Here is a 17,148-nt window from a genome sequence, read left to right as displayed (position 1 = left end):
AACCTCTCAGAGCAAAAGCTACAGTGACCACTTGTAAAGTAAGGATGTGCAGAAAATCAATGCAGTAAATTTAAGAGGAAGGGTTTTCAAAAGGAAGCATTTTGACTTGCTCGAAAGTGATTAAATTGATCCCATTCAAAGGCTAAAGTGCACTTGGGGTCTTGTTGTTGAGCAAAAGATAATAATTGAGGCGTTACCCCCAATAAGAGTACAGTGAACTGCAGACGGTCCTGTACTGTCAGGTAATAGTTGAGATGGAAAGGATACTAGTGTGGCTAATGGAAAGGTGCAGCACATTTTCATACTCCACAGCTTGGTCAGCTACTCTGAAGAGTGAATAGAGTAAGCAACAGCAATGCTCAGTTCCCTAACCCCATCCTGCCAGCTGGAATGTCTATGGAGACTGCACTTCCTACTAGCTCCAAAATTCAGGCAAGTTTGAGGAAAGCAAAATCTACCCCCAAGAGCTGCTGCTCTTCTCACAATTTATTTCAGTATAAATGCTAAATAAGTCCCCCAGAGTAGAGAGCACCTCAGGATGACGCTGGGGTACAGAATTGTACCCCATGATTTGTACAGTTTTCCTTCACCTTCAGTACTGATTTTTGCTCAGTGTTATGGTCTGATCTTGGGTCATTAATGGTTGTTTTGAGCTCATATAATAACTGGCCAATATTCTCTAGGGGATGGAGTGAGTACCTCGTGTATCGATTCACTTAATTACTGTGTGGGCATTTCCCAAACCTGTATCCTTGGAGGATCTAAGCAGACTAATGTAGCTTTCTGTTCTGTCGTTCAAAATGGCTAAAAAATGCTTTGCAACTTCATTATAAGTTTCTGGTAATGAGGAGCTGTTTCCCTTATGTAAGATGTTAATGTGTCAATACTTTATACCAGAGATGTGCTGGGGAGGTTTTCTTCCTTTAGCCAGCTATTTAAAATAGCAAGTGATGTGTGATATGTATTTTTAGAGGCTGTCAGGCGATGCTGTTTTTCATGATACAATATGTCTGTTTTCCCTTAGCACACAGGAAGACAAGTGATGCTGGACTGAACACGTTTCCCCCCAAATGGGATATCTTTGGGCAAACATCAAGAGAAGTGACAACACATACACAAGGAAATAGCATAATTTAACAGTCCCTGGAGGAAAGGAAAGGAAAAAGGAAAAAGGAAAAAGGAAATCTCATGGTTGATTTTATCAAGGAAATTATTCTCTTACCAACCTTAAACCTACTCCTGCCCTTCCTGAAACCAGGAGCAGATTTGACTGCTTTCAATCAGACCTCAGGCAGTTCGCTTATTAGTGTTGTTGCTGATATTGGATTAGAGACAACCACCTGCTAATAAGTTAGTATTCTAATACCAGTACCAGTGCCACAAAGTAGCAGAGAGAAGCTGTAATTTGTGAGCTGGTTTATCATGAGATAGCTGTAGGTGTATGCAGTAGGAGTATAATACAGGCACCAGGACTGTGTTGTGATTCATGCTATAGATCTTAATATAAACGAAGAAGGAAAACACATTTATTAACATCTAGAGTGTGCCCATCCCTTGCAGGGACACACAGAAGTAGAAGAAGAGTGTATTCTTTCTACCTGGTGGTCTTGGTATCAGCAACTAATGTCGTGCCAACTGTGTTCATTGCTGTCCTGCCTTTGCTGTTTAAGATCAGATGCAGCAGAGAGCTAAGCTCAGCTTTGTCCTTTGCACACACAAATTTAATCGTTCTGCAACTAAAAACGCCATACAATTGGAAAGACTTCTAGTAAAATGAAACAAAATCCCAGAAGGATATCAGTACAAGATGAACGCTAATGTCTGGGGAGGCAATAGCTGGCATGGGCCAAAGATCTCCCAGTTCCTTCAGTAAAAGGAAAGCGCAGAGTCTGGATATGACATAAAAGCCCTTCAGAGTAATAGTGTTGGTTCAAATAAAGCATAAACTGTGATAATGACAAGGTATGTGATTACCTATAGAAAGCAAGTAGGTGCTTGTGACTTGATCAGCTTCTGCAGGACCCAGCATTTGCACCACAAATCAGCCTGCTTCCTTCCAATCCCATCCTTAAGGATAAGATGAAAACTGGCTAAAAGACTGTTCTGGCAGATACAAATGAGCCCCAAGAGCAACATGACCTACAGCAAAGTACCCTGATTCTGACTCCTGAAGTTTAAATACTGCTCCTAATTAATCCCTACTGAACCTCCACTGACTAACCTGGAGCTATAGTACAAATGAGTTTAGCCTATTGTATCTAAAACCAATAGCAGAACCAGAAACCAGATGAGAAATCAGTCCACATAACAAATCAGGGCTCAGAAGAACCTCCAATAAGAAGCATCTATGATTACGTACCTCCTGAAACAGGAACATTGCTGTTGCCTGGCATAGTGATCTCCTTCTGAACAGTGGATTTTCAGGCAATGAATGGCAAAGTCCTCAGGATATTCAAGAATCTGAACAGGTATAATATCAGGAGTCAAAACATTATAAACTTATTACTGATCAGCTGTAGCTATGAAATTGTAAGATACTGGAGTCTAACTGAGTCTTATCACAGAGAATATGGTCATGTTAAACTGTACCTCATCTGATGCCATTTTGGATAAGAATACATCCTATGGATGGCAAGGCAACTAAGCATGGCCAACAGTCACAAGGGACTCCTCTCTTTCCTCTCAGTTTCTTGGTGATCAGAGACACAGGTTTTCATCCAGCTGGTGGGAGAGAAGAGCCCTGGGGCTCTGAGGTCTTGCCTCAAAGGCTGGAGCTGTAGGACTGTTTCCCAGTACAGCAAATGAACCCTCATGTGCCTGCCCAGTGTCAATAGTCTACTCATGTACAGTCAGAGGCCTTAGTGTTACATTCAAACCAAAGTTCCTGTGCGCTGGCCACTGCTCAAAATCAGTGAGAGTCCTTGCTCAAAGGGTCCTGAAGCACAAAATAAGAGATCAGCAATATTTCAGGGATGCCTCCACACTCAGTGGAGTCTGTTTCTCTGTTACAGATGACTGTAACTGAGACAAGCTTGTCAAATTGATTTTAAGTAATAGTTAGCTGAGATGTTTTCATCCTGTTCCTCACTGAAGATGTGGCCAAAACTGAGTTTTATATGAGAGAAAGCTTTGCTGTTTTGCCCAGGTCTCCTCACAAATCCTCACAAAGAAAAGGAAGCTATTTACTACTTGTGTTTCCTTGGGAAGAGCAAAAGCACTTGGTCCAGAGGCACAGAGGCAAGCAGCCGCAGGTTTGTGGAAGGGACATACAAGTTGCAATGCACCACAGAGAAATGTGTGACTGCAGATGGAAACTTCCTTGAAAAATTTCCACAAAGAAAGTTAAATTTGCTACTAGTAAGTTTCCAAGTGCACAATGCCTCAGGGTGCTTTGGTACAGACAGTCCCTCGACACAGGCTGAACTTCCTTCCAGGGAAATTCATCTCTAACTTTACTAAAAAGCTGATGAGTCTTGGCCCCTGATTTATCTTGCAGTATATCTACATATCTGCAGTATGGTAAACTGCCAACCGCTAGACAGCCCCATCAACTGCTGCCAAAGCAGAAGGTGAAGAAGCTGCAGTGAAGAATGACCTGCAATTTGTACTTCATTCCACTTTGGGGTTTCTGCACCAGCTTGGAACAGCATTAAGGATTCAGAGGGGCTGAGAGGAGTATGAGAGAAGATGAGCTGGAGAAGGCGTGGAGGACTGTAAATCCTTGAGCAAGGAGGAAGTGCTGGGCTGGTGGAGCAGGGATATCTTCACTGCAGAGGAAGGGGAAGGGTGGTTGAAAGTTTTACAAAAAAGCAAGATTTTTGGCTGCAAATTTTTCCAGAGTGGCACAGATTCAGTCAGCTCCTTCGCTTGCGAAGTATCTTCCATATGTAGAAGGGTGAAAACACTTCACTGTGTGTAACAGAGCTACAGAGAAACAATTTAATAACTGACCCAATAACCAGCTTCTGAAATTCCATGTCTACCTTTTCTTTCCTTCTACAGATGTAGAGTTTTTACTTGTGTGTATATGGTAGTAATTTGGTTTGCAAACCTCCTTGGCCAGGGAGGAAGTCTCTCAGATGTATTTCCACTTCTAAATGATTCTGCATCCAAAACTTCTGAATGATGTACTGCATGGAACCACCTTCCCAAGCCACTTTCTGTCAATGTGGTTACTAGAAGGAGCAGACACAGGAAACTCTGCAATGTGCATGCAGCATGGTGGATATACTTTATACTTGAGACAGTTGCTTACAAGATCTGATTTGCCAATAGGCAACTTTCCAGCTTAACTATGTTATTTTATTATTCCTTCATAAATTACTTTCTTTCTCTCTATTTCAGTGGGCTTTCATTATTAATTTCTGTAGAAGAGTGAGCTGACTGCAGTTATGTTCTCTTATTAGATCATCCATTCAACCCACTGCATCTTACAGGATTAGTCAGGAAGCAGGAGAGCACACACTATTGGATTTCAGGCTTTGAATCTCTTGTGCATAGCAGAGATCACTACAAGGGCCGCCTGCAACTTTATTACTCACTAAAATCAAGAAGACAAGCGCTGAGTAGCGATGAACCGCATTTTTCCCAAAGTCCCCACCAGCAGTCAGCATCTACTCAGAAGTGCTTTACTGGTTCTTTTTCCAGCAGGGGATAAGCTACATCACATCATTTTAAGGGACAAAGTACTTTTGCTTGACATTCCCAAATCCCTTGGCTTTTTACAGTGAGTGAAAACTCAATTTGTCTCAGTAATCTAGCACTGAATTCCCACAGCCACCTGTGACCTTCTTTCTATATCCCACCATAAGTACCTATACACTCTGAAAGCATAGTGTTTCCAGGACATTGAAGTAGCCAAATTTATACCTGATATGCCCAGTTGCTTCATTGGAATCATATCAAAAATGAGGCTCCCTCTTCCCCATGCACATAGCATTATCAATCCCATGGAAAAGCTTAGAGGAAGAAGGAGCCTACAAGCTCATTGCCGCATCCTAGAGTATTGCACAAAGCTATGAAGAGAGGTGGCATTTCCACCCATACCACTCACACAAGGTCCATGTAAGCTGGTTGTTTTGCCCTTTCTTCTACCCCAAATTCTTCCTGTGACAGAACTGATTTGAACAGTGACCACAATAATGGAGATACTGGAAATACCAGTCCTGGTTTAACTCTGCTGAATCCTATAGTCCAACAATAAACAACAGTCTTCGCTCCTGTCTTGTGAAACCCTAATTGCCTGACCATCAGGAAATTAAATGTTTAACACAGTCCCATGCAAACACTAAACCTCATCCTCTCTTCATAGGCTTTAAGGAGTTACAAACAAATCACATCCTTTTATTTTCAATAATTGTCATCTACCTGCAATTCCACCTTCCTCTGGCAGAGGAACTATGATGCTACTCAAGCTCCATGTGTAACACTGACTCATGGGAATCACAGTTTTACTTCTAAGCATTTACCAGATTCAGAAAGGAATTATTATATGTAAACCTCTAACACTGCTCTTAACCCTTGCCCTCTCCCTGGCAAAATGCTCCTGCCATCTTACAAACCACATATTCCACACTAAGCTGCGGAAGCATGAAGTTTCACCCTAAGCTTTTGGGCCATTCTGGATTGATCAGTGAACCACTTCAGTGTGGTCTCTACCTCCCACAACCTTACCAGAAAACTAATCTGGGGCTTTCCTTGTCAGAGTGAAGTCAATATTAGAAAACTGTTGGGTTTTCAGAACAGACTGCTGGGGGAAGGCTGTTGCCTCTAACCTCATATTTCTCTTTCTTCTAACCTACATTTCTATTTCCAGATGTTTGTTTTAAAAATTAAGTTAGTGCTCTTCAAAATGTGACAGACTGGTTGTACGGAAGTGAAATTTTTCTGTTTAGAGAAGGTTCACCTGCCAAGGCTTATCATCATAGAAGCAGAGAAGACAGATCCATGCTGCTGATTAATTGCAACGCAAAATCTCAAGGGTAAAGTATTTCAGCCCACACCATCCCTTCAGGCATTAGTTTGGGTTTGTTTGTTTCTTTCTTTTTTTTTTTTCGGGAAATCCTTAAAAATTGGGGCTGTTCAGCCTGGAGAAGAGAAGCTGCGTGGAGACCTCAGAGCAGCTTCCAGTGTCTGAAGGGGGCTACAAGGCTGCTGGAGAGGGACTCTTCACCAGGGACTGTAGCGATAGGACAAGGGGTGATGGGTTCAAACTGCAACAGGGGAAGTTCAGGTTAGATCTAAGGCAGAAGTTCTTCCCTGTGAGGGTGCTGAGGCACTGGCACAGGGTGCCCAGAGAAGCTGTGGCTGCCCCATCCCTGGCAGTGTTCAAGGCCAGGTTGGACAGAGCCTTGGGTGACATGGTCTAGTGTGAGGTGTGCCTGCCCATGGCAGGGGGTTGGAACTGTATGACCTTAAGGTCCTTTCCAACCCAAACCATGGGATTCTATGTTTAGGTTGGTATTCCTATATCAGGATCTAGACTTGCACTTCTACTTTAAGACTGACTAAATAGTTCAGCCATAGCTGTCTGACAGCTTGGGAAGGGTCTTTATCAGATACACACGAATACAACACAAGGCTCTTGTTAGAAATGAAGTACTGGAACCATTCTCCTGTGGTTCTGAGTCAAGAGGGTCCATTTGCACTACATGATCACTTTCCAAGCTTTGGGGTAACTTCCTGAAGGATCTTATTAATAAGTAGAATACTCGCATAAGAATCATACAAATCTAAGTTTGAGTAGCACTTTTCCCTTATATCATCACAGAAGACAAACTCTCTCTCCTTTTCAATTATTCACCAGTCAGTCAAGTCCAGACAGAGAGTAATATTTCTGAAAGAACAACTTGTTCTGTGGGCACAAAATCTTTCATGACCTTTACAAACCCTTGTCTGGAACGTCTTGTGGATATAGATGTTTCCAGAGTCCATTTTACCACCTTTGTTCATTAAGACTAGGACAGAATTTTTGCAAAATCAAAACCCGCTAACTCTGTAAATATGCTTATTTGTGCTTCTTTCTTTAAGGACACAGTATTCCAGTGAACAAGCTCATAAACTTTTAAAGAAAGCTTGATGTGGATGGAGCATCCACTGTATCACTGCGTGTCATAAAGAAGATTCTCAGATGAACAGTAGCATTTACTGCTCTGAAGCTATAAGCAGAGCTCTCCAGTCCCCATTACTGCAAACTCACTCTTGTGCCAAGAATATGCAGTTGTCCCCAAAATAGAAAAAAAGAATAAATCTCTAAGCCTTCATGCACCCAAATAGGATCCTAAACATTTATTAAAGTAAAAGTACACCTTACACCCTCTACCTACAGGAGTTTGAATAAGTAAACAGTGCAGCTCAGGACCAATCTCATGCAAAGTCTTAATGTTAGAAGAAGATTTGCAGCTTGTAAGAATGTCTGTTTCTAATTTGCCTTGATGAAATTGGTACCCATATTTCCAATTGCCTATGCTGAGCAAATATCTGCAAAACCTCCTTCATTTATTACTAAAAGGTGAAGTAACATCAACTGATCTATACACTAGCCACCTGCAACATTAAGGTACCTCTTTCACGTTCCATGTCATCCACTGCTAAAGGAAATGAAGATTTCAGTAAAAAGAATTTATTTATTTTCTTAAAGAAAAAACCAAATTAATGAAGATGCCCTTATGCAAAACATGGGAAGATGGAACAATGTTCGTTTTAATAAATACACTCAGCTAATCCATTTAAACCAAAGCTATGTATTAGTTCCCAGCAGTATCCCACAGGAACAAGCTTGAACATGTTAAGATGTAAATAACAGGTGGGGTTGGGTTTTGCTCACCATAGGGAGCTTGGCATTCATTCACTGGCTTGGATTTCCAGCTATTCACTCCCTTTGCACACCAAAGGAAACACTCTATCAAACAGGTTGGATACAAAGCAGTTTAGAAAATGAAAACTACTGACAGTCCATATAGACAGAAAACAAACTGGCCCCTGCAACAAGGGCTAAATAGTGTATAATCTTAAAACTGAAAAAGAGAGTTTCTCTGTGAGGACCTTGCAAGAAGATTTGGAAGAAAACTTCTAAGATGCATGGTATCACCTGGCCTTGCAAAATTTCATCACATCAGAATGAAGATGCACAGAAAGCTGAGAAGATTGCAGCCTCAGTCATGCTCTCTGGACTTTGAGCCCAAATTTAACTTAAACACTGAGCTCAGAGATTATCTTGATGTATCTTTCAGCAGTACTCCCATCTACTGCACAAATACACATTAACATTAGTTTCTTATACAAGTATGATCATGCCAAGGTTAAGCACGTGTTACATATGGAACTTAAAAGGTGCACTTGCATATATATACACACATACACATATATGTTTACACTCTGGTATATGTTAACTCCTGTATAGCTATATTGCTCTTACTTGATGGGAGAGGCTTCCAATAACCAACAATTAACAAAGGTGGATAAGTTCAGTCTCTGTTTGGAACTACTCTTTTGTTCTCAGATATCCATTGTGTCATAAGTATGGAGTCAAATGGACAACTTAACTTAGCAGAGGAAACACTCTAAAGACCCTTTCCTCTTCATTCAATTTTCAACACTAGGTTCAGCATTGTCTCTTTGTTAAAAAGAAATCCATCCTCCCTTCACCCAATATCACAGATACTGCCAGTGATACTCACAAGGGGATGAGAAGCGACAAGATGACCTACTAGGTTATATTTCAGCACTAAGAATAATGAAAGACATTTCTACACATAACAGGATATGATGATAAGTATGTCTCTGGGTAGTGGTGAGAAACAGCTGTTCTGTACTGCTAAGTACCTTCATTCGGAGGGTGGATGTCCATCTTCAAAGCTCATTTGGAAAGGAGCTGAACAGTGATTTGAGGAGCTATCACAGATGTCAACATCCAGGCCCCTTCTAATTCTTCCAGTGATGATAGGAAGTCACTTTGGCTCTGAAGGATGAGAAGAAAGAGGTTTGTGGAGGAGTCTACTGAAGTCAGTAGACCTGCAACAGGTAATAGCAATTGAGATACTGTTTGTTCCTTTCCCCACCCCCACTGAAATTTCTTCCCAGTTTTCAGACTCTATGTTTTTTTCTTCTTCTTAAGCATGGATTTTCTCACAGGAAAGCAGAAAGAATTAACATCTCAACTAAAGGCAAATAAGAGACCAGACTAAACAGTCTGTGGAAGCAGAGAAAGAAGCACTTCACAAGATAAAAGGAGAGAACAGTTCCTCTCCTTGTCACATTGCCCACACCAGGTTTCCTTTTAATTGAGGTGAGAGGCCAGCTCTATAATTCTAATTGTGCTGTAATTGTCCACTGTGTATGTTTAACATCTGCCTGTGCCATAACAATCAATACCAGTTAACTTTTTTTGCCTTTTTCCCCTTCATGTGGCAAGTACTGTTTCTTTTCAGCTCGTGTCACGGTCCCTATTACCTTTGTTGACATCTCAGTTTGTGAAGGAGTCTCTCCTCAGTATTATGTTAATCATTTTAGAAGGCAAATACACAGTGCTAATCCCTAAAAGACAGGCAAATTAAACACCACTGTGTACCTGGCTATAGCCCTGAACCTGAAATGACAGAGCTATTTTGCCTGAGTGCCATGGCACTGATACTCTCTCTGCAACCATAAATCAAACCAGTGGTTCCATTATTTGAATGTCCAGCAAACGAAACTGGACATTATATCCTGGAACCTGAATGCCTGAGATATGGACAGCTGCACTAAATGGTTGCTGATAGACCATCTGCAAGACATGTCACTATAAATTGATTTATGGCTAATGGAAGCTAAAATTCTCTAGAGATATAGAGTAAGTTAGACTCACAATTTGAGATTTTCCTCCTTAACTACTGCAGTTATACTAAAGATTGGCAAGAAAAACCAAACACAGATGTTCCCCAGTTTTGACTAGTGCTTGGCAATTACAGAAGTTCCAAATTTGCCTTTAGTAAAAGGCCATGAGAACTCTGGGTCTTTGCCCAAGTGTTTGTGTGTGATCCCAATAGACCTTCCACTCTAACCAAGTCTTCTCCCGGCTAGTTCTCACTAGGAGAAATAAGCTGAAACATTGAAACAACAGACTCAAAGTAGTCTGTACACTTATTATTAGTTTTTGTGTTTGGAAATTGCAGTTATGCTGTTAACTATGTACGTTATCAGGATTTTTCATATTCTGGAGAAGACAAATAAACTGTACTGGACATTTCCTTTCCCCACTGAAATAAACAGTATCTGAATAAAACTATATTTCTGTTGAGCTAGACACTCGTCTAAACTCTGCTGTCTTGTAATCAATATAGTTCTACTGAAGTCAATAATATTTTATTACACCAGAAATAAAATTGACTTTCAGGCTTTTTTCCTCCCCTTTTGGCCTCAAAACAAGCTAGCAGATAAATTCAAGCTACATAAAGCAGTCAACCATAAAACACATATAATTTAAAGACAGCTTAGTGCAGCATCCCTCATCATTTTGGGATGGTTATTCTATACACAAAGTCAAGTTGTTTGCCTGACCAGAAGAATCTCTTGATGCCTGTTGCCAGGGAGGTGCAGGAGAGAGCTGCACCCTGAGCAGAGATGAATTAGGAGCCCCAGGTGACACCAAAGCAGACATGGGGCAGTGGCCTCCCTAACAGATGGGAACCTAGCTGAGAGTTGATTCCCTCTCGTGACTGAGAGACATAACACAGTACGTTTTTGTCACAGTGTATTTGGTAGAGTATATACATATATGTTCATGGTACCTGTTTGTCAGAAAGAGGCAGGACAATATAGGTGTGCAGCTGTTCCATGACCTTCACACTTGGCCACGCTGGGACGCCTGGCCAGCGCTCTCGGTGTGGACAACACTGAGATGATGAGAAACTTCACAGCCCCACAAGTAAACAGTGACAGAGCTGGCATAAAGCCGGTTGTGTTTCTAAGGGTATAAAAGCAGGACCCTCTTGTAGCTGAATCTGATGCCCCAGCTACGGGTGAAGAAATCACTGTTTCCTGATAACCTGAGACTCCCAGCATCAGCTGCAACAGGGCTTCCCAGCCTGAAGTGTGGGCCTGGATGATGATTTGATGGTGATTGGTGATGTATTTCTTCTTAATCTCTGTTCTCTCTATGCAGTAATGAGCTGATGCATTGCTAATTTTCCTCTGTAGTTATACATATATATCTGATTTGCTTTATTGTACTTATTTACTATATATAGAGATATATACCTGATCTGCATTAGTGTGCTTGTTTGCTTTAGTATGCTTGTTTAATAAACTGTGCATGTTACACAGCTAGCATGTGATCATTTTGTTGAGTACCCTGCCTGTCAGCAGAACAACCTCACCAAACAGAAGCGTGCAGTCCCATGGCACCTGAAGTAGCGCAGGAGCTCAAGGCTAGTGATGCTAACCTGGTTAAGCCACTGAGCCTGTGGTCGTCATACAAATCCATAGCAACAAGGCATGTTGAGGTCAAGCTGGAAACTACAGTTACAGGTCAGGGTTCATCAGTAAGCTACGTGGCTAGGCACAGGCACAGCCAGGATGTAGCTGAAGCCTTCCTCTTTGCCTGTGCGTGATATACCTTGCAGAGCAAACAAAGGAGCCCCCGAACAGCTCTTACACACCTCTTCACAGGAGTGTGATTCAAGGTGACACAGCCATACTTTGGTATGTCTGGTTTTCACAGGATGAAAGTACTGAAATATTAAAAAGCTCTCCTCAAGACAGTTCTTGCGGAACAAAACCCAAGAAGTCTGATACAGAATCACAGAGTCATCAGGGTTGGAAGGGCCCTCTGTAGGTCACCCAGTCCAACCCCCTGCCAAGGCAGGGCCACCCAGAGCAGATCACACAGGAACGTGTCCAGGCGGGTCTGAATGTCTCCAGAGAGGGAGACTCCACACCCCCCCTGGGCAGCCTGTTCAGGGCTCCGACACCCTCAGCGTAAAGAAGTTCTTCCTCATGTTGAGGTGAAACTTGTTGTGTGTTAGTTTATGGCCATTGCTCCTTGTCCTGTTGCTGGGCATCACTGGAAAGAGTCTGGCACCATCCTCCTGGCACCTGCCTTTGAGATACTGATCTGCATTGATGAGATCCCCTCTCAGTCTGCTCTTCTCTAGACTAAACAGGCCCAGCTCCTCATAAGGGAGATGCTCCAGACCTCTGATAATCCCTGTGGCCCTCAAGATATATTTCCAACCAACAGTGTTTGAAGAAGCCTAAGACAAGGCATCTAGGTTCCTAAATATTTATTTGAATCAAAGCTCTGAACCATGACAGGTAAAAGCATTCGAGAATATAAAAGACATTAAAAAACAACAACAACGAAACCAAACCAAACAAACAAAAAAAACAAAGTCAGTGGGTAAAATATGAAGGCTATCTGACATTCTGTAGTTATCTCTGACAGCTTAATAGCATTCCAGGGATATAACAGTTACAGCAAGTATGTCTCCAGAACATTAATTCTTGGCCATACTAGCTCAAAGATAAAATGAATGATTTGATATTGACAGCTAGATGAACTTACAGCCTTTTCCTCCCCTGTCATAAACATCACGTCTTCCTTACAGGACCATCCTTAACAGCCTCATCCTCTCAAGCAGCACTTTTGGAAAGAGATACTGGAATATAGCCTGTGTCATCCACAACTCCTGCTTCTGATGCTTGTGTTCACGGGAACTACCCAAAGAGCACACCAACAGAAGGCCATGAAGATGAGAATATATATTTTTTTCTGTTCTGGCTGTCCTTTCAAACCCTTAGTAGTTTGAATTTCTGTGGTTATATATTGCTTTCCTATGTTAGGTGAATAAGATGACAGTTCCTTTAACTCTATTTCTTCATTCTCACACAAAACTAGCTGGGCAGGTTAGCTAACTTACCAGAGGTAACTTGGAGGCATTCTTCAGGAAGTGTGGCTGCAGAGGAAAGCTTTTCCCTAAATTGCTGAGTTCAAAACGAGCCTTCAGTAGCTCTTCTCTACAGTGAAATATGCACCTTCACAACTTGGTGTAACTCCCTATTAAATGCTAAGCTAGAAACACACCCTGACAAAACCACAGTGACTCTCCCACATTTAATGTTAATATCCATACACTCCAACTAAAGTAGGAAAAATTCTGAACAGAAACTATCAAAGTATTCACATTCATTACATTCACCACTGCCAGAAACTGCAATTTCAAAATTGCTAAGTAGACTTTAGTAAGAGAAACAAACCCAAGTATAGCCAGTTCGGAAATGAGGGAGCTCTGTAATGGCCTTTTTTAAATACTATGTCATAAACCCTCAGAAATAAAATGTAATTGCACAGATCGTATCAGCAAATTGTGACTCTAAGAGGAAATGGAATTTGCTCATTAATCATCCTGATCATTACCTATGTTATTTTTTTATATATATAATAAGAAACATCTATAAAAGCGAGCAACATTAATAAAGGAAACCTACAAGAAACCTGGAAAGAGGCTTTTGACAAGGGCCTGTAGGGACAGGGCAAGGGGAATGGCTTTAAACTGACAGAGGGGAGACTGAGATGAGCTCTTAGGCAGAAGTTTTTTCCTGTGAGGGTGCTGAGGCGCTGGCACAGGGTGCCCAGAGAAGCTGTGGCTGCCCCATCCCTGGCAGTGTTCAAAGCCAGGTTGGACACAGGGCCTTGGAGCAACCTGCTCTAGTGTGAGGTGTCCCTGCCCATGGCAGGGGGTTGGAACTGGATGAGCTTTAAGGTCCCTTCCAACCCAAACCATTCTGTGATTAGGCTATGTGAGATACATGCACAGTAGACTGCTGCCCCTGCACTCTTAGGAGCACATCACTGCTCAAGCTCCAAGACAGAAATGATCTGAAGCAGGCGGCCTCATGTGCAGTGTGCTAACAGCAGCATTGGCTTCCACTTAGGTCAGGCTTAGAGAAGCAGGAAAGACTCCTGAGGTTAAAGATTTATTTCAGGCTGCTCATATGAATTGGCTTCCTTAGGAAGAAACCTGCTGGAGAGTTTCTCCCAAGGTGCTTCCTTCAGAACTGGTCTCTCTGGAGACTGTTGCCCAAATTCTGGATTCACACAGAAAAGCCCTGTGGATGACTGCTGAAGAGCTGTTTAACTTCAGTTTAGTGCCAGGCCTGCTGTTGAAACCACCAACTCCCACTGCTGACTCCTGGCCATCCAAAATTGACAATTTAAAAGTATTAAACCTAAAATCTTAGTGTCACAAAATTGCTTCAGAGAGAATTGTCATCAACTCAATGGGAGCTACTGAGGGCAGAGAGCCATTCTAGTCACCCCAGAGACTTCTCCAGGAGACTGTGGTCTGTATAGTTAATTCATCACACAGAAAGTAAGGGGGTAATTAAGATGTCTCACATAAAGAGCAGTTGAGAAGGGGAAGATTTGGGCCTGGCTACAGTTCCAGATCTGTGTCCTGACACACCAATGCTATTATCTGTCCTCTCATTACTTAACTCTTACCAAACGCTAAACCTCCCAGCCTTTCTTTGCTGATAACTTATCATTACTGGCAACTGGCCACAAGGATATAAATACCCAGTGGCAGTGCTCCATGTTGCTCTCAGAAAAAAAATCCTTAAAAAACTATAGTGAAACACTGTAAAATTCCTTCCTTTGTGTATTTGTCATGAAGTCCAGTGACAATTCATGGTCAGAGGCATCGTTAGATGGCACAGGGACTATCAATCACAGGCATCCATAGAAATACTGCACTAAAACATCTGATGATCATCAATTATTACACCATTTACAATAAGTCATTTTTACTGGAGGACATTAAGAGTTCATTGATCTTTTCCATTCCTCTCTGAATCCAAATAATGATGTCTTCCTTGATCTATTAAAAAGAATTAACAGTTCATCTAAATTACCGCAAACCTCGGTAGTTCATCACTGAGATATTTGGGGATTTTGACTTGTAGGTGGAGGTTTCACTTTTCCACTGCAATAGACTCCACACCCAGTTACATACTGTATGCAGAGCCTACCTGATCGCAGCATAACTCCTGAGAATGAGTTATTGGCAGCCTATTAATTAATTCATTCACAAAATTAAATGAAGAGGCTGATGATGTGATATCACTAAGCTATCCTGAAAGAGATTTTGATCAGTTACTTTACACATAGCTCTTGGTGAATCATAGATCTTACCAGGAGAACACCATCTGTGATTTCGTAAGCTTCTCCCACACAAGAGTGAAGTTCACTTATCTAAAGAGACCATGATTGAAATAGCCAAGAAAGAACATTAAAATCCCCATTCCCTGGCCAATAGACTGGACATGTACAGAGAAGCAACGAAGAATACAAAGAACTTACTGTCTGCAAGAGAAGAAATTACTGACAAAGCACTACCTTACCAAATATTCAGCCCTAAATAGCTTTCACTGGAAAAAGAATGAACAACAGAGTCAACAATAGAATATTTCAAGAGTTAAAACCACTTTGTGAACAGGGTTGTACAGAACTAAGCGCAGTTGTAATGAGGGCTGCTCACCTCCTCATGGGCACACAAGGGCATGAAAACAGCAAAGATGGTCCAAGGTGGAAAGTCATATACCTCAGGTGTAGGGCCAGAGTGTATCTATGTCCTGGAGGCAATGGCAAGAATTTCCCAGGGCAAGCTTTTCACCTGGTTAAAAAAAGGCATCACCCTGTTATTCAAACAAATCTTTTTTCTAGGCAAAAACTCATTTTTCTCAAAATTACATTCTCTATCCCAATGTAAGAAAAGAAGTTTTGGGTTTTTTTCATGATCAATGTCAAAAATATTATTCAAGTGGTTATCACACTTAAAAATAAGCTTTGATGTTGTATACTTGGAAATTTATAAAAAGAAAAACCCAAAACCCTTGAATGTCAGTAATTTTTACTACTACTTTTGAGGAGTTTCAACTAAAACCATTGTTTAGTGAAACAAGACACAGAAAAAGATGTCAAATACCCCTCTTCCCACCTCACCAACTTCCTGAGTATCTCTCTTTCCAAAATGGGAAAGGACTAGAATCTATGCTAAATAGAAGCACACTGCTACATCATCTTAAGAGCATGCAGCTGGAAAAAAGGCCAGCCATAGAGAGCAAATTCAGTTCTCACAGTAGGTCAAGAAAACCTGAGAAAGAGAAGATAGAAATGAACCACCAGCAGTAATAACGAACAGTGAATGTCTCAGGTTTGGGTAATCAATACTCACTGCCATGTGTTTCTGGAAAGAAAAATCCCTAGAGGCAACAGGGCAAATAACAGAGGTCAGACAACTCTAAGTCATCTCATGCAAAACCATGGTTACCACCAGAACACAGAGAATAAGGATCATAAACTCAACTCCAGGATCCATACTACTGCTTCACAGTACCCCCACACATTGCATTGTATATATTACCGTATATACATGCACATATATTTACAATTTGTAGGTACAAATCTGGCCACAGAAACTGTAACCCTTCAAAGAAGGACAAGAGGAAAATAAAACTTTCTTCGAAACATTTCCTTGAACACTTTTTGTTTTATAAATTAGCATTTTGAGAATAAGACACAAAATGTGTCTTGATTTTGAAGGGCTTACTTATCTCTGATGTGGTCTTTCATATGGAAATCAGACAGTTTTTCTTCCCTTGCACAAACCCCATGTTCTGCTTATATGAAAATCTAGATCTGCGCACCCCTAAAAAACGTAACCCCCAATGCATTTCCAAACTCATTTCGAAGTACAATCTCAACTCTGGTGATTAAATGACTGACCCACTGCCACCTACCATCTATGCAAACGCACCCAGCTTTGGCAAACCTTCATCACCTGCTGTTCCAGCATTTCTGCATGTTGTTTAGACAGACATTCACTCAACATGGTTGCTATAAATCAGCAGTGCAAAGCTGGTGGGTTTTGTGTTTTTGTTAAACAACATCTGGGATTCCCAAAGTTTTTGGCTTTCCACATATTGGGAAGATAAAATACTGATTTAACAGCCCTGCTAACTGGAAACAGTCCAGAATTGCCCAAACCATTCACTTCTGTGAGAAGAATGAATAATTAGCAACATAACAGAACAAATGAGCATCATCCATGCCAAACTCCACAGAATTCACACTTGCTCAGCACCTACAATTGAACAAATACGGGCTGTAAC

At 41.4% G+C, this 17,148-nt stretch overlaps 1 protein-coding gene across 1 annotated transcript in view; it reads right to left on the bottom strand.

Moving 5' to 3' along the window:
• The window catches only part of CPNE4 (copine 4), a 258,007-nt gene extending 242,148 nt beyond the window's left edge, over positions 1-15,859 (bottom strand). Inside the window, exons 1-2 of the mRNA XM_030491563.1 lie at positions 15,516-15,859; positions 8,824-8,959 (exon numbers count right to left, since the gene is read on the bottom strand). Of these exons, the coding sequence (XP_030347423.1) occupies positions 8,824-8,848 (25 nt within the window). The 5' untranslated portion in view covers positions 8,849-8,959; positions 15,516-15,859. The remainder of the gene's footprint in view (positions 1-8,823; positions 8,960-15,515) is intronic.
• Between the last annotated feature and the right edge of the window lie 1,289 nt (positions 15,860-17,148).

The sequence above is a fragment of the Strigops habroptila genome, chromosome 1, assembly GCF_004027225.2.
Source record: "Strigops habroptila isolate Jane chromosome 1, bStrHab1.2.pri, whole genome shotgun sequence".
Classification (NCBI taxonomy): domain Eukaryota; kingdom Metazoa; phylum Chordata; class Aves; order Psittaciformes; family Psittacidae; genus Strigops; species Strigops habroptila.
This window is presented reverse-complemented; position numbering and strand designations above follow the sequence as displayed.